This window comes from Protobothrops mucrosquamatus, unplaced genomic scaffold (genome assembly GCF_001527695.2).
Source record: "Protobothrops mucrosquamatus isolate PMUCROS unplaced genomic scaffold, P.Mucros_1.0 scaffold288, whole genome shotgun sequence".
NCBI lineage: Eukaryota > Metazoa > Chordata > Lepidosauria > Squamata > Viperidae > Protobothrops > Protobothrops mucrosquamatus.
Genome location: NW_015386632.1, coordinates 200,021 through 217,857, shown reverse-complemented (window position 1 = coordinate 217,857; position 17,837 = coordinate 200,021). Strand labels below are relative to the sequence as shown.

General features: G+C 38.7%; 1 protein-coding gene across 1 annotated transcript in view; it reads right to left on the bottom strand.

Annotated features, from left to right (window-relative positions):
* Positions 1-8,652, bottom strand: part of LOC107286495 (lysine-specific demethylase 6A-like) — a 54,527-nt gene extending 45,875 nt beyond the window's left edge. The window contains exons 1-2 of the mRNA XM_015814868.1: positions 8,483-8,652; positions 8,127-8,190 (exon numbers count right to left, since the gene is read on the bottom strand). Coding sequence (XP_015670354.1) covers positions 8,127-8,190; positions 8,483-8,652 — 234 coding nt within the window. The remainder of the gene's footprint in view (positions 1-8,126; positions 8,191-8,482) is intronic.
* Between the last annotated feature and the right edge of the window lie 9,185 nt (positions 8,653-17,837).

Here is a 17,837-nt window from a genome sequence, read left to right as displayed (position 1 = left end):
AATCAACCAGAGACTGTGGTAATAGACGAGAACCAGAAGACAGAGGCAATGATATAGTGGAGCCAAGTGATAGAGTTATTAGGAAAAAGGAATATGAAAATCGGGAGAAGTACTAGATTCTGAAGGAGGAACTAGAGAAGATATGCAAAGTAAAGGCTAACGTGATCCCACTGGTGGCAAGAGCACTCAGGGCTATGGTTCCTAAGCTGGAAGAATGGCTCCAATGGATCCTAGGAACAACCTCAGAGCTCTCTGTTCAGAAAGGTTCAGTGCTAGAAATAACTAAAATATTGCGCAGAACTCTCAAACTCCCAGGCCTCGGACAGAGGACCCAAGATTGAGGAAAACACAAACCATCCAGAGGAGTGAAATATGAATTTATATTATTTATACACAACCACACACACATACAGTATACTCACACCCAGTTATTTCATTTTTTTCTTACCCTTCTTCTAAAAAAGGATGGTATATATCCTGTTTATTAACCAAAAATGACAACTATGCAAAAAGGTACCTAATGATCTCTTTCGAATGAAGGCAAATATACGTCTCCCAGGATGATGTTACAGGATCCAATCTGGGTTGATCACCAGGACCAGAGGTTTTGTCTTCCAAGCTTTTGGACTTGTGCTGGAGCCCCCATCCTCAGGGAACTTCTCTCTAGCGAAGAGAAATGTTCCCTGAGGATGGGGGTTCCAGCACGAGTCTAGAGGCTCAGAAGATAAAACCTGTGGTCCCGGTCACTGACCCAGATGGGTCCTGCAATGATCCCTCTACTGACAGTGGAGCTGAGACTGCACTTCTATTTTTTATTACCATTCAGCACTCTACAGAAAGTCTTCAACTTACAACCACAATTGAGCCCAAAATTTCATTTGCTAAGTGAGACAGTTAAGTGAATTTTGCCCCATTTTATAACCTTGCTTACCATAGTTGTTAAGCAAATCACTGTGATTATTAAGTTAGTAATATGATAGTAACATAACTTTCTGATAAGCACTGACTTTGCTTATCAGAAAGTTGCAAAAAATGTGGTCAACAGATTACCAGCATATTTATTAGATAATACCAGGATTAATATCAGTCAATACATGTTCTTTTAACTATCTTGGTTGGGGAAGAATTATTTTTTTATGCATCAACTCTTGCATGCCTGCATATCCATAAATTAGCCACCTTGGAAAATGAAACCCACACAGTTCATGAAAATATATTCTTATCTACAATGAATGGATAAACAGAAAAAAACGTTCAAGATTCCCTTCATTTTTAATTTTTAAAGAGATCCACGAACAATCCTGTATCATTATGATTATGCAACTTTTTGATCTATCAAGATTCAGTATCTCACTGAACATCTGCTAAAAAATGTACCTAGTGATATTAAGATATTAAATGCTCTGTAATTCCACTTTCACTTTTTTAATACTGTAGAATTGTCAATCAGAATTTTGCTAAACTGTTAGTAAGCAGGTAATACAAACAATTATCTGTGATTGCATGCAAATACATATTAAGAAACTGATTCTTTATACTTTCTAGGCAATAAGAACACTAATTATGTTTTAACATTTAACTAGACAGACTACATATTAAATATACTGTATATTCAAACTGTCTACAAAAAAGGCAGTTTCAAGTTGTTAATCACATTAATATCATTGGTCCATATACCAGATCAGTGGTGGCGAACCTATGGCACACGTGCCAGAGGCGGCACTCAGAGCCCTCTCTGATGGCACGCGCGCCACCACTGCCAGCAGCAGGCCGCCACTGCCACCCGGAGCAGGAGCCCCGTCCAGCACAAAGGAGGTGAAGCGGCTGACTAGCAAGCTTGAATAGAGGTGGTAGAGCAGAGGTCACCAACCGTTGTCAATTGGTGGACTGGAAGAAAAGGGAGGGGGAAGCATTTTACATGCATGCATGCGCGCACAGGGCCACGAGGTTGCACATGCTGCAAATGGGGCAGAAATAGTGCCTGCGTGATACTCACTGGCCATGCCCTGTTCTTGCGTGGTGCAGCACCTTGTATCTGCACTCCATGGCGCAGTGGTGGCCGTTTTTGTGCCTTGCAGCACAGTGGCCCATTTTTGCGCCCCTGGTTTTTCTGTGCCAGAGGCAGCACTCAGAGGCGCCTCCCTCCCCCCCGAGGGCACCACAATGCTGATGCGGCCCTGGCACTTTGCGATAAATAAGTGGGTTTTGGGTTGCAGTTTGGGTACTCGGTCTCTAAAAGGTTTGCCATCACTGTACCAGATAACGCCACTACAGTATTAATATCTTTGAAAGCTATGCTTTAGTGTATATGCATTTGATCTGAAGCAATTTATGAGTAGTTCAAGAAGCTGACAATTTCACAAGTTAAAACTTTACAACATGAACTTTTCTTGTATAGTCCAAATATATGAACCTATGCAATATACCTCTAACAAAACTTAGTAAACATCTATCTATAGTCTATTGAATGTTCCCAACCTTCACAACTCCAGATTTATGTGGATTTCTATCCCCAGCATTTTTCTATTGGCTAAGGAAATCTGGGTAGTTAAAATCTATACAATAAGTCCAGATTAAGATACAATGATATCAAGTTCAATTTATGTCACTCAATTATAGTTGTGATAAAAACAGAAGGGGGAACATTACATACACTGCTTTGAGCTGCTCAATAAAAGACAGTAAATAAAGCTACCAAATAAATATAGCAGGACACATATAAAATCATCAAAAATATCAGAGATGGCTTCTGTGCTACCGGGGGAAAAATCAAGGTATATCAATTTTTTCATATATTTGTATGGCTGGAATTCAGTATAGTTAGAAATTAGAATAGATAAATTTTTTAAAAATATTCTGAATCACTATATAAAATCTCAACTCATCATACCACCAATATAGTAATAAAATGTATTCATAAATTAGTAAAGCATATTTTGAACATACTATTGCTTTATCAATATATCATAAAATTTAAATACAGATATTACTTTCACCTAAAATTTACCATTCTATACAAGTCTGGTAAATTAGCAGATTGCATATCAAAAGTGGTAAGATCTTAACTCATTAAAGAACAAGGCAAATTACTTAAATAAATTAAAATTGATGTAGCATCCTCTTCCAAAATGTCTATGCAGTATATCCAATATGTAACAGTGTAACAGAATACTTTACCTTCGCTATTTCTGTAATAATGTATTTTAAAAAAACAGTGTAATATTTATAAACACTCACTAACTCTATTTAATTCTTTCAGGAATTATTATATTATTTAAAATTGTACTATTTATTCATTCCAAACAAGTTATCCCATTTGGGAAATAATCCTTGTATTATTCATTGGGAAACTTCAAAATTATCTTGATAAGGTGCATTACTCCAATTTTGGTTCAACTGCTCAAAATTTTCCCTAGAGTCAATTTGATATTTCAACATAAAAGTGGTTATACTAGAACACAAGGTGCACATCCTCTAAAATCCAAATGGTATGTATGATTTGAAGATTACAGAACAACATGTTGAAGCAGTAGAAAAATAAACTAATAAACACAACTCAGTATGCCATTACATAAGCTAAAATATTTAAAAAATAAAATCTTTTAGACACCTATTAGCTGTGGATTTATCATGCAAATGAACTTTTATCAACTTCATGAGTATTAAATTCAGTCAATACCATATCTGCTATGTAAATGTATTAACATGGAATTACATAGCAATGAGAAAATGAAGATGTCAGTCATAAAGAATCTTTTACAGTTACTTTCTTTGAAAACAAAATGCTCCGATATTAAATAAGACATCTCTTTTAAGCAGACCGTAATATACCATAATAATGATGCAAAGAATGGGTAATAATGATTGAGGGTGAATTTAAAGTGTTACTTAAAATGTCTATTGATGGTAGTTTCTATGCATGCAGGTATTCATTTAACTGCAGAGCAATAAAACTTCATTAAATGCTATTTTATTGATGCAGCATTACTAACATGTGTAACTCTATGTAAAACACTGGATGTTATTGAGGAAGAAGTTATCAACTGGAAGTTTTGATTGTATCTATCCAATTCCATTTTAATATTAACTGATAATTAATGTTAACCATACTTTTAAATAATTGTTGCTATTTCTATCATAGCTTTTTGACATATTACTTATCAGCATACTAATAAGCAGAGTAAATGATTTTATATTAGAAGTTCCTATATTGTATTGAGGTATTTATGAGGCATGTTTGCTCTATAATATCCATATCACTCTCCTGGTTAACAAATATACTTTTTAGGCTGATTTTTTTTCTTTTATATATATCAAGATCATTGACTGAGAATACTGTTCATTTTAAGCTGTTCTACAATTTACCTGCTTGTAATCAATTATTAATTAATAACTACTAATTGCTGTTTACTGGTCTTATTCAAGAATCATTAAGTCACTTTACTATCGTATTTGTTTTAATCACCAAAAATGCTTTAAACTGGGTATCAGGAAACTGCCATCATTTCAATTTTCTTTTCAGTTCAATGCTTCAGATGTTTATGTAAATTTTAGAGCAGATTGAACAGGAACATTCACACTAGCATTTTACTTGATAAAATTATAGAAATCATTAGCAAGTTCTATGTCTTTTTACTTTGACAGAGCCTAAATGCAGCATATATGAGAAAACAGAGGAATTGACATCATAAATTGAGTATCAATCTCTACTCGTCAAAATAAACATATGTTATTTCCAATTTCAATGAAAACAGCAGTATTTACGCCAAACACCTAAAAGACAGATAAGGTTATCATATCTATAATAGTACAATACTGTGAACCTAAGCTATGTATCTCCTAAAATACATCTAAAAGCAACATTGTACAATAATGAAAAATAATAATGTAAATTGACATCAGCAGAAAAACTGGATTTAATGTTCTCTAAAGTGATAACTATGTTACTACTGATGGGAACTGATTCATAACATGGCTATCACTTTGGAGAATATTTAACTCAATTTTTCTTATAAAACAACTGAAACAATCTATCAAAAGGAACAGAAATAACAAGCTTGAGAGAGAGGTTTCATGGCGATCATGGATTTAATCACTATTCAAGAGGAAAATACTTGACATTTCCACGCTCTTACACAGGTGTCTCATTTATCATCCATATCTGTACAAATAGAAGTATCTCTGGATTCAGAACCCTGACTTTGCACATAATGGTTTCTTCAACTTTTCCTACAATTTGAAAGCTCTATTTTAAACAGCAAGACCACACAATCTTTATTATAACTATTAATGAACAATACTAGACTCAGGCTGAAACCCACAGATTTTGAAATACTTAACTTGCAGCTTTAATTTTGCCTTTAAAAAGGTAAAATAGTTTGGAGAATTATTAGATTGGTTTCTCTTGCTGATTGTAAACATCAATATTAACATTTAAGAATGAAGAATTCTCACTCCAATTTTCTACTGTACTCATTATTTCTTAAAACAAACTTTCCAAAACTTGTACCTACAGATGAATTAAGGTATTACAGCATACATCTTACAATACGAACTGAATTGTAGACTAAAACTCCTGGAGCATAACAGAGCAAGGAGTTCTCTTATTGAACTATCCATAGCCTGACTTTATTATCATCAACTCTTAGGTACTTATGACCATCATTGTTTCTTTGATTTGGGCTACCTTACCCAAAATGCTTACAAACTGGACTCTCACATCTACAACAAATCTATAATTTACCTCCTATGGTAATTCAACTATAGTTGTACCCTGGTATTCAGCTGCTTTTAAACTCATCAAATTTGGTACTCAACGCATTTTGACACAAAAATTTGTCCAGGTACTCATTGTTTGTTTGGTAATGCACAAGCTAGAACTGGTTGGTGTCGGCTGGCTTATGACTCACTACATTATTCTTTATGGGAAAAATCTGTTTTGGTACTCATCGCCTTCCGGAACCAATTAATGAATACCAAGGTACCACTCTATTTTCTTTGCCTGATGTAACTTATTCTAGAAAATAAATGTTAATATTCTTCTTCAATCTCAAATTCGATGAAAACAAAATATTTTGGAAATGATAGCTGGGAATTCTGAAAGTTACTGTCCTAATACTTTCAAAGGCACCAATATGAGAATTGTTTGACTTCGCTTTCTGCAAAACTAAAGGCTGTTTAAAATGTTTTCTTCTGATGTGCAATTTCTGATATCATTTATGCTACATCCACTTACCTATCAAATTCAACAAGATATATTTCAGAGTAGAAATATATGTAAAGAAAGAGCTGAAGTACTATAGAAAGCAAATAATTTACATGCAGAAGATCCCCATTTAATTTCTAGAAAAAAGTGGAGAAAAAATATGGCTGAAACCCTGCTATTCAGTTTTATCAATTCTGTGAGGGTAGGACCAATAATTTGACTTCTGATATTCCTACAATTAAAATTTTAATATAGGTTTAATATACAACCCATTTTAAAATATTGAATAGACGATCACAACATATTTTAGTACATACTAAGCATTAAATTTAGATCAATGAACAAAAGAAAATCAACCCATGATTTTCCTATAATTATACCCAGTAGATAAATACATAACCTAAATTACAGAGAAATTAATAGCATATTACTCCTTAGAACACTTTCTTTAAAATCATGTCAAACATTAATACTGTAATCTAACATTTCAAACCTAAACACTCTTTCAGTGTACTGTATAGTTGCACCCTGTGCCAGAAAATGAAATATTTTAAGATTTCAAATTCAGATAGCTCCCATCATAAATATTTGACATATGTAAATATCTAAAAATGTTTCAACATTTGTAAAGATTGCCTTTTTAAAAACAATGTCACTAGAAACAAGAACTTCATTCTATCAAAATATTCCCCAAATCATTAATCTTTATGCTAAGTTACTTGGTTATAAAAGAAGAAATGCAGAGAAGCTGATATTATACCCACAGTAGACCAATAAACTGAATGAACAATCATTCTTAAAAAAAAGGAAATCATTGCACTTAAACTAAAGCTGTGAGATACTAGCACTGAAAAGAAAACCTCAAGTAATGCAATATAAACCATTTCTTGTTTTCTAATAAGATTTGTCCTATAAATTAATTTGTATCAAAATCTATGTAATTTAGGTAGATATGCTACAGGTTAATAAGATCTACCAACAGCTCTGTAAACACAATATTCTGCTTTTAGTAAATTCAACTAGGAAAACTCTTTTGACACATCAGCCTATGCAGCTCCTAAAAAGTCAAACATTTCACACATATTTGCATATACATTCTGAGTATTTATTTCTGTTTACCTCCTCCCACCAAGTTCTTTCTCCTCCCTGTCCGGCCATCTTGGGCCAAGAGGAGAAGCCATTACTTAACTAAATGACAGGACCAAGAACTTTTTTTTTTTTTTTACTGAAAGAAGATACCTCTTTAGTCAGTTGTACAAAAACAGCCGCAACCTACAACCCGTTCTCTATAAACGTCCTACGAAGTGAAAAGCTTAAGAAAAACCAAATCGTTCAATGAAGATGCACGTTGCAAGGAAGATGGACACAGCACGAGTAAACAAATCAGTTTGCGACAGGCTCCTCAGAGTGACACACCACGGAAGAGGCGCCACGTTTCTTCAATACCCTTCTTCCTATTGATATCAATTCATTTTCAGCGATTCAATTCGGTCCAGTTTTTTTTTCCCTTCAGCAATAAAAAAAAACAAACCCGAGAACCAGTCCTTATTAAATATCGCCCGATCTTCTCATTACTCAGATAGATTGCTCCTAACTGGAGAGAATCGGGCCGGCACCTTCTACCCTACTTTTTGGATAAAACCCTGAAAGTGGGCAACGGGAGCTTTCTATTCCAGCGGGCCGGAGAAGGGAAGAGCCGAGCGGTTCTCTCCCGAGACCCAGGCGAGGAAGGGGGAGTCAGCGCGAAGCCGAACCTCACGGTCGCGAGGTGACGGTTTAATTCCGCAGCTCTCCAGCACACTCACACAGGCTCCTACACAAGTGCACACACACACACGCGCGCACACACGCACACATATACACAAACCCGGGAGGGTGGCTCCCTGGTCGGTTGCCTCCTCCCCCACCCCAGTCCCCTTACCTTTAACAGCAAGGCCTTCGTTCTGGCGCCATCTTCATGAAGCCTTAAAAATCCGAAGAGTCGGCTGCACAAGGGGGAATCAAGCGACAGAGAGAGATTGAGCAAAACAGACACGTTCGCGGAGTCCCCCAGCCCACCCCGCCCCAAACAGATCGCTCCGTGCGCTCCCTCACACTCGCTGGCAGGGGCAGAGCCCACGCTCCGGCCCAAGAGCACCGCCACACTCACACTCGCTTTTTCTCCCTCTCACGCGCACACACACACACACTCGCCCGCTCGCTCACTCGTACACCTCGAGCGGGCGGGCAAGAGAGATCACCGGACGAGCCGGAGCACGGAGGCTGCCGTCTGAGTACCTGTCGAGGCCAGAGAGGACTTCTCTTTCCTCCGCTGTCAGGCTGGCGAAGTCCTCCTCGCTCTGGCCGCTCGCTTTCCCCGCCGCCATTTTCTTTTCCTCATCACCGAAAGCAGTAGAGGCAGCGGCGGCGGCGGCGGCAGCGGCGAGCGACACTCCACACGATTTCATGGAAACGCAACGTAATTAACTCACGATCGCAAGCCCCCCTCCCCGCGCGCCCCAACACCCCCCCAGTGCCGGGCGGGGCGGGGTGCCCGACACACACGCACCACCACAACTTTTATTACAACAACAACAGCCGGCAGGGAGGGGGAGGGAGAGAAAGGCGGGGGGAAGCCCCGCTGATCGGAGGAGGAGGGAGCAGGAAGGGAGCCCCAGCGCTGAAGACTGGGGGGGGGGAGTGGGAGGAGAAGGAGGAGGAGGCTGCGGCTGCTGCTGCTGGCGGTGACGGAGCAGTGTTTACATCGCTGCTGAGCCGCCAGCCCCAGCGACGAAAAGTGAGTGGAGTCGAGGTGACAGGGACCCGCGCCCGCCCGCGAGGGGTGTATTTGTTGCCTGTACAAACTTCCCCAGCAGCTGAACAAAGTTGTTGTAATTGTGTCACACAGCGAACCCCACGCCGCCACCGTGACCCCCCCTCCCCACCCCGTTTCCCTGTGCCCACGCAGCCAATCACCGCACTTAGGCGTGGCCACGTGACCTTTGTTGACTTACGTCAGTCGTAGCGCTCTTCTAGCGCTACGCTCGAGCTTGGTATCGGCGCTGCTTCGATCGAGGAGCTAAAGCCATTATGTATTGGAGGCTATATTTCAGCCCTTCCAGTTGCAATATGTGGAGACTCTCACATGCGGCCGGGCAAGAGGAATTAAACAGGGCAAATTTCAAAGGATCGCATCACTTAAAAGAATTTTTAAATTGGCATGTAGTCTTTTAAGTTTTTGTAAACTACTAGAATTTTTCTCCAGAAGTTTACAAGCTACAGTCCGCGAATTTAAAATGGGTTGAATTCTGATGCCTTGACAAGGTAACATTGCAGACAGAAATTAAATGCATTCTCCTACCCATAAAGTTTGTTTCGCTTCCGAAAAGATGGTTATCAAACGCGTCTTTTGATCTTGTTAGGAAAAGTTGATGTGTTGTTCTCGCTAGCCAAAACCACTTCTTGTTGTTTACATCTTTAAATCTAGCATTTATAAACAGGTATGTTTTCATGTTTTGTAAAATTTTGCCAGTTGAAGTATTTGAAGAATACTTCAACTGGAAGAAGCAGGGCACCGAATAACCAAGCTAATCTCTCGTAATTAAAAAAAAACATAGGGAAGTGATCTATTCCAACGAGCAAATGAAGTCTTAGAAATCAAAAGCCATTTTGGAGGGAAGGCACGATTAGTGCTAAGCGTAGCGATGCAATGAAGACCTCTTGTTATATTTGTTTCTTTATTACCAAAATATTTATCCCTACGCGTTTTCACCACTCTTTGCCGACATGTGGTACGTACTTCAAAAGGTCAATCAGAAACCGGAAACATTCAGTCGTATTCTATTTCTTAGGTTTTCATCCTCATCACTGGATGCACAATATTAGCAGAGAGGGCGGGATTGTATTATATTCTCGGGTTATCATTCGACCGTTAGTGAGTCAGTCAAACGGCTTTGTCGCTCATGATCAGCACGTTCGTACGCGCCCTTTAAATTAGTTGTGGAGCGGCTGCATTTCTGTGAAAGAGCTTAGGGGTCTTCGAGCGCGAGTTGTGGTTACAGCTGGGCGGGCGGCAGCCCCTTCGGTGGGGATGTGCCACTGATATTGTCACCCTGTGTGTGTGGGGGGGTTACTCTTTGCCAACGCGTGTGCCCCTCCCGCTGCCCCTTGGGACGGCCTGGGGCGTGGTTCTCCTGGCACCAACGAGTAATCATGGCTTCCCTTGAGCGCCGTCTGTGACGAGAGGAATCCGTCCGGGCACGGAGCCGAGCCTAGCGGGACGCTACGAAGAAGTGGGCGGTTGCCTGAGTGGCGCCTGTTCCCGTTAACAGATCTGGATTAACTGGGCGGTCTTTCGCCGCTCTTCGCGAAATACCCTGCGCGGTCTGAACGGATAAAGGTGCCGCCTCGTAGCAGAGGCAGTCGCGGGGAGGGTGGGTGGTTCGGGTTGCTGCGCCTTGGCTCGCCTCATTCGCGAGAGACGGGCTACGCTTTTTTTTGGGGGGGGGGGCTAACATATATAAAGGCGTTAGGATCTTTTCCCTTTCCAAGGAGCTTGAGCCGGGGGGGGGGAGAGGAAGCTCCCCCCCTCCCCCCAGCGCTGATAAGTGAAATAACTGAAGGCGGTTTTTTTTCCGTGCAAGAAGTCAATTTTTAATGCAAGGCCTGGAGCTCATGCCTTTGATACAGAAGAGTAACTGCCCAAAGGCCTCTTTGGAGAGTCCTTTCTATGCGGATTATCTTATCTAGGAATAGATAAGGGACGTGTTAGGGAGGGAGAGCGGTACGAATGACTTTTGGGGGGGGGGGGGAACACTACAATGTGGGAAGTGTGAATGTTTCTTGGCTCCAGCAGGAGGTGAACTAAACAGACGTCTTCGGATTTTCCAGTTTCTCCCGTGAAGCCGCGAGAAAGGAGGAATAAAAGAAAATATGTAAAAGACATACTGAAATAGTTCGCCTTTCTAGCGCACTGTACTAGTTGTTTCCGTATTTCTAATTTTGTATTTATTGCTAATGTATCACAATTCAGCATACGCTGTATTTGGAAATGCTGCCGTGAGCTCTTTACTGTAATACGATTTCCAAATTTCACATCTGCTTTAAAGTAATAAAGGACTACATAATTACCATGTGTAATAAACTCTTAAGAAATTCCTAGATTTTAATGGACAAAAGCTAGCCCTGATGTGTGACATGTCCTTGCTATATGGGCCGGTTTTGTAAATAATCTTTGAATGTGAAAAGAACGGGAATTTTCTAGTACGGATCGGTCTTAAAATATATAGAATGCAATTCTACCTATTTACAAGTCTTTTTATACATTTTAATGGTATGCCCAAAAATGCCAGTTTGATTTACCTAAAATAACTTTACTACAGTGTTCCATTTTTAAATGTCATGCTGTATTCTTTCCCAATTATACTGTGGAAGCAAACTGAAAAAAAAGTTAATATTTTAAAGCAGTAGCCTCTGAAATAAGTGTAATCTTTTAAACATGTTTGATGTTGAGCATTGTGTTTTGCTCTCCAGTTTAGCTTACCATGAAAAAAAAAGTTTTGTATCTACATTTTTTTTTAGTTATTTGCTCTGGGTAAGTTTAAACCAAATCAATTTACAAAGATTACCATCAGGCTATTGGTTATAACTTGTTCCTAACCAACGGGTTGCTGAATGTGACATTTCTAAGGAGAGGATAAGGAAGGTGGCCAGTTTTTGTTCATTTTTTGCCTGCTACTAGTATTAAAATCCATGTCCAAAAAGTTACTTGTGACAGATACAATTGATTGGTGCAAGATGCTTGTTGAGATTATTGTGTGAGACATAAATTCACAGAGATAATGTTAACCATTGATCAATAACACAAAACCTAACTGATTTAGTGGGTGGGTTGGGGGAAAGCATGAGACTTCACAAATAGACAGAAATAATTGGTTCATCAAATTTATTGGTTGGCTAAAACCTTTTGGCAGACATAAAAAGAACAAGAGCTCCTTTAATGCTGCAACTTTTCACTTTCCACACCATGCAAACCTTTAGATACAATTTAAATCAGAACTGGATTATGAACAGCTTTGCCCATAAGCACTTAGTCATATTAAAACAGTCTTATTGTATAACAGAGGTGTCAAACTGCCAGCCCATGGGCCAGTTGCGTCATGCCAAAATGGCGCACACCCCATTGCCGGCAATGGAAAAAAAGTTGCAATATGTTGCAACACGTCACATGACATTGCGAGTTTGACATCCCTGTTCTATAAGTATACAGTGTCTTAAGCTGTATGCAGTTTGCTTTTTTCCATTATTATTTAACATACGATACAAACATGACAGAAAAGAAGTAAATCTATACATGTAATCCATGTAAATTATACACAAAACCTCTACAGTGGCCTCATAACTGGATGTCCAATTCAGTTTCCAGGCAATTGCCTCTGCCGTTGCTTTGTGAAGGTCTAGGGAACCAGAGCACACACAAGGTGGGCAATCTTACCCAATATGTTTAGTAGTTTGCATATCAGCACCACAATCAAAACAAAGGGGATCTTTCCATCCTCACTGATACAGGGCCAAGGCAATTCTTTCAGTATCACACCTAATTTTGTTCAATTTTGTCCAGATAGAGTGAGATCAGTCAAAACCAGGTGGTTTGGTAGAGGGATCACTAATTGTCAGACCACAAGAAGGTACATTTAACCATTCTTCTCTCCAGGCATTCTGGGGGTTAAACTGGGCAGATGTTAAGTGAATCATTGTTTTCCATGCTGGCCTATGGGATTTCAATCTTGTGATGGGCTGTGGATTGTCCTGGTGAATAGGGAGGACCTTGTTTAGCATCCTTGACCATAACCAAATGCGAACTTGTCACCTTATGTGGGACAGTATGATATTGCTAAGTACTAGTAACCAGTACACACAAATAGTATGCAATGTTCCAGAGATGATACGCATTGTCTGGTGGAGTTGGACATCAACAGTTGAATGTGGGCGCTGTTAGGTCACATGCTAGCACAATATTTAACTGTGGGAAACCAAAGCCAAGGCTGTTGTTTGTAGGGTGTTAGCATCAGCAGCACCCCAGGATGTTCTAGCAAGTCTGTTCAGTAAATTGTAGCTTTTCAATTTTGTAGTTATTTTTTCCAGGTATGGTCGGAAGAGTAGTGATCTGTCCAGTGTTACCCCCAGGAGAGTTATTACATAGTAAAATATGGTTCTGGAATTTCGCTGAAGGCTGATAATTTGCATACCTATTACTGAAGTAGAATGAGGCTACTTCTGTTTTTGTTAGGCTTGGTTAGAGGGGCCATTTTTTGAAGTAATCATCCAGCTTCTGGAGTTCTTGAGAAAGGATGTCCTCTGCATCACTGGAGTTGGTTTTTTGGGCTGTGAGATTGATATCATCGGCATAATTAAATTTCTTGAAACAGTTTCAGGCAGATCATGGATATACAAGTTAAAAAGAGGAGAGGATAGCACTGATCCTTGTGGTCCATTATTCAATTTATGATATCAGCCTCTATTAAATTCTCTGAAAACTTGAAATAACTTGTTACTCTACATGTTGTCAATCAAAGCAATGGTTTTATGGCAAGGTATAATCTTGATTAGTTTGAGAAGACTTTCTCTCCAGGCAGTATTGCAGGCTGCTGAGAAGTCAAGAAAAACAGAGACATTTTTCATTTTCCTTGGGAATTGTCTCCAGGTAGGAAGGACTTGATCACTACAATTAACTTTGGGGCAAAAATCCAGATTATTCTACTTTTTCCAATTCAAATCCTTGTAGTTTTCCATTGTAAATTATAAGAAAAAGTGCCCTTCAGACTTTTTCTCAATGAAGGCATACTTTAAAAATAAGGATGTAGACAGGCTACCAGAGACAATATATTATGTGAATATTTTGTTGGCTTATAAGGACTTGAGTGGATGTGTTGATCTGAGTAGTTATAAATGCCTCACTGATTAACTGTTATTCTGGCAGGAAAAGAAATGTTGAAAATCAGAGCAGTGGGTATTTGGGATAAGATTTTGAAGAGGACAGAAGTTGTTTAATTTCACATATGTCTGAATGAGCCTGAATGAGTTTTATTTCTATTTGACTTCCAGTCTGTTTCTAGGACTGAAGTTAATTTCACTTTTATCAAGAATAACCTTAGGGTTATGCCAAACAAATTCTTTTTTAAATCTAAATTTCCTCAAGGCAATTTTTTGAGATAATTTTAAGAACTACAGCTTCAACAACTGGTAGTATGTGACTGTTCAATTCTGGGCTCAGAATCTAAGCAAGGTTAGATCTGGCTAGGTTTTGGATAAGAGGCAGAGGTTACTGGGGATATTGACTCATTAAAGAAAGCAATGATAAGCCAAGAAAACTACATTAACATAATTTTAATCAATAAAATGGGACATTAAGTTGCTACCAACAAATAAGATGAATATTAATTCAAATAAGCTGCAGTGCTGATATTGATGTTGACTGCTGCCTCATAAGAGTTTCAATAACTAGTGAGTTTGTAATATCTCTTCTGCAACTGGTTTTTGGATTATGAATACATCTGACTTTGTAATGTGAAATAGTTTTTATCAATTCTTGGTGTTCTGTCAGTTTAATCTTTCCTGAAAAGTGATGGGATTACCATAGTCATCCGTTTTAACATAGATCTTACATTAGGTTTTATTTATCATAAATTTGCCCTTTCCCCCAAAGCTCAGTACGTATTTATATACTAACCTACTTTTTAAAAAACATTTGAGAATTTCTATTCAATAAGAACATAGAAACCAAGTTGTTAATTTGTATTCTCCATAACTATATTTTTTGTGCCGATACTGTTACATTGGTTTCCAATTTTGTCTGCTTATACAACTCAAAAACTGCCAAGGACCAGATTATCTAAGAACTAGGTACTTGTTCCCATAGCAACTTACCCATTCCATCAAATCCTAGAGACCTTACTCCTGTGACTCTAAGTTTAGAAGTTATATGCATAGAATCTGGGCCCTTCTATGATTGTTTGCTTTTTGAACTTTCTCCTGAGGGATGGTTGCCAGGCAGTAACTTTATCATCTGCCTGTCAGTGGAAGACTGTCTTCTTGATCTCTGACATTTAGAATATCTATATACAGTGCATTGCTTGCAGGAGTTGTTAGACTAAGGGTCATCACACTATCAAGTCTGCTTAATATGCAGGCAATGGGAAACTTAAAAAAGAACAGCTTTCTCAGAACAACAAAGTTTGCAGGTTTTATGAAGTATTTCCCCAAACATCAGTTTCATGCACCAATAAATTTGATGGATATGTATAATTAATATGTGTATCATTTCCCATAGCTAACAATCTCTTGGTTAAAAGTTCTGTAAGAGTTTTCCAGTATTTCTAGTATTTCTTATTGGCTACATTTTTTTTGCCCAAATTGCTAATCTACCAAAGAGCTGATTAGTGAAATTATTTAAAAGAATGTTGAATTAATGGTGCTTAGTTAATCCAGGAAATATTTCTTTCTCAAATAAGAGAGTCAATTACAGATAATATGTGCATTTATTTATTTAAACACGTATACTTTTTTAGAAGTTAAATCTATTAATAACCAGCATATTATTATAACAATTGCAGAGTATCTCAATCACATGACTATGATTTTATATGGTTTTTGCCAGTTTCCAATATTTACTTTTGATTTCCAGCAAAAAAATGCCCATTGAGTAAAATGAATTTGCTTAACAACCATAGAATTTGCTTAATGACCACCATTAAAAAAAATGTCATCAGGGCCAGTCATGTGGTGATCTGCTTAGCAACTGCAATCACTTACAATCATAATTCCGGGTTGAATTGTGGTCTTAAAATCAAAAACTTGTCTTTTTGTAGACAATCTGTACTTTGCAGATCAGTTAGATTCAAATTTCTGCTACATCTTAAGGCTAAGTACATTCAAACATCTGAATCTCAGTGTTATAAAAAAGAACAATAGCCTGTTAAGCTACAACCTCTTAAAAATCCCAGATTTTGAATTCCTCCTTTAAAATTTTCAAAATAATGTCAAGGATACAAGAAACTCTAAAACAGTGGTGGCGAACCTGTGGCACGTGTGCCAGAGGCGGCACCCGGAGCCCTCTCTGTGGGCACACGCACCGTCGCCCCAGCCCCGCCTCCTCCCATGGCCCCCTCCTCACCAGCAGCCCTCTGGAGGAGGGTCACCCCCGGGCACGGCCCACGCATTGCTGCGCAGCCAAGGACATGGTAACCGGGCAGTGGGAACAAACCCTTGCACCCCATCGCACACAGATGATGCTGCAGGGCACGGGCGGAGGGCGTGGCCACCATGGCGCTGCTGGGCTGCCTGGGTGATCTGTGGCGGGCCGTGGAGGGGGTGGGTGGTCCAGCGGGCACGGAGCGGGGACAGGTGGGGGGGATGGTTTTTGGGCACTTGGTCTCTAAAAGGTTCGCCATCACTGCTCTAAAATATATTATCATTTGTGTTTAAAAGGTGCCTGAGTTGTAAGAATGCTGTATTATTGTAGGTGATTTTTTCAGTTGAGGGGATAGAAAAATTTGGTAGCCGACAAGGATCACAGGTTAGCATCAAAAAATTATGTTCCAGGAACATTTCAAACTGCTAATCTAGATTCTGAATCTACAATTGGATGGAAAGTTTTCCTGTGCTTTCCAACAACAGACAAACTCAATTTTAATATTTGTCCACTCCAGTATAATTTCTTAAAAATTATGTCAGATTACTCTAATTGCCAAATCAAAATGCATTAGGTGGGCTTGAAGTTCTATATTCCATGTGCAATAATTTATTAAGGAGAAAAAAATTCTTTAATCTACAGTTTATGAAAGTTATAGTTTGTACTGAACAGTACTTTATAGAGCATACTCTTAACATTAAATACTTCCTCTGTGAGGGAGATGGGCAGTTTTAAAATGATTTATGACTGTTTTTCACACTTGCGACTGCTTACAGCATCTCCATGGTCATGTGATCAAAATTCAGATGCTTGGCAACTGACTCATATTTATGACAGTTGTAGTGTCCCAGGGTCATGTGATCACCTTTTGTAACCTGACAAGCAAAATTAATGGTCAAGCCAAATTTACCTAACCACCATGTTACTAACTTAACATCTGCAGTGATTCATTTAACAGCTGTGGCAAGAAAGGTTGTAAAGTGGGGCAAAATTCACTTAACAACTGTTCTCACTTAGCAACAATAATTTTGGTTTCAATTTGGGGCCGTGAGTCAAGGACTACCTATATTGTTGTGTCCATGGAGTCATCAGGACTCCATGGACACCAGGACACCATGAACTTAACTTGAAGACTTTGTTTTATTTAATAATGTTTTCTGAATAAGCATAATGTTTTTGGGGGGAGGCTGGCATTGATGGTTATTAAGTACTATATCATCAAATTTACTTATCTGGAAATTAAACAAACTGCTTGATAATTTTGGATGTAGCATGCAAATCAGAAATAAATGTTTGCAATTGATAAAGAGCCTTCTCGTGTTAGATTTCCTCTTGATTTGGCAATTGAAGTCACGTTGGATGGATATGTAGTTACTTACAGTATTACAAAAGTCTAATATTTGCTTCATAAAACATTAAGATACCTTCCTGAAAACTTCCTAATAAATAAATAAATGCTCATTA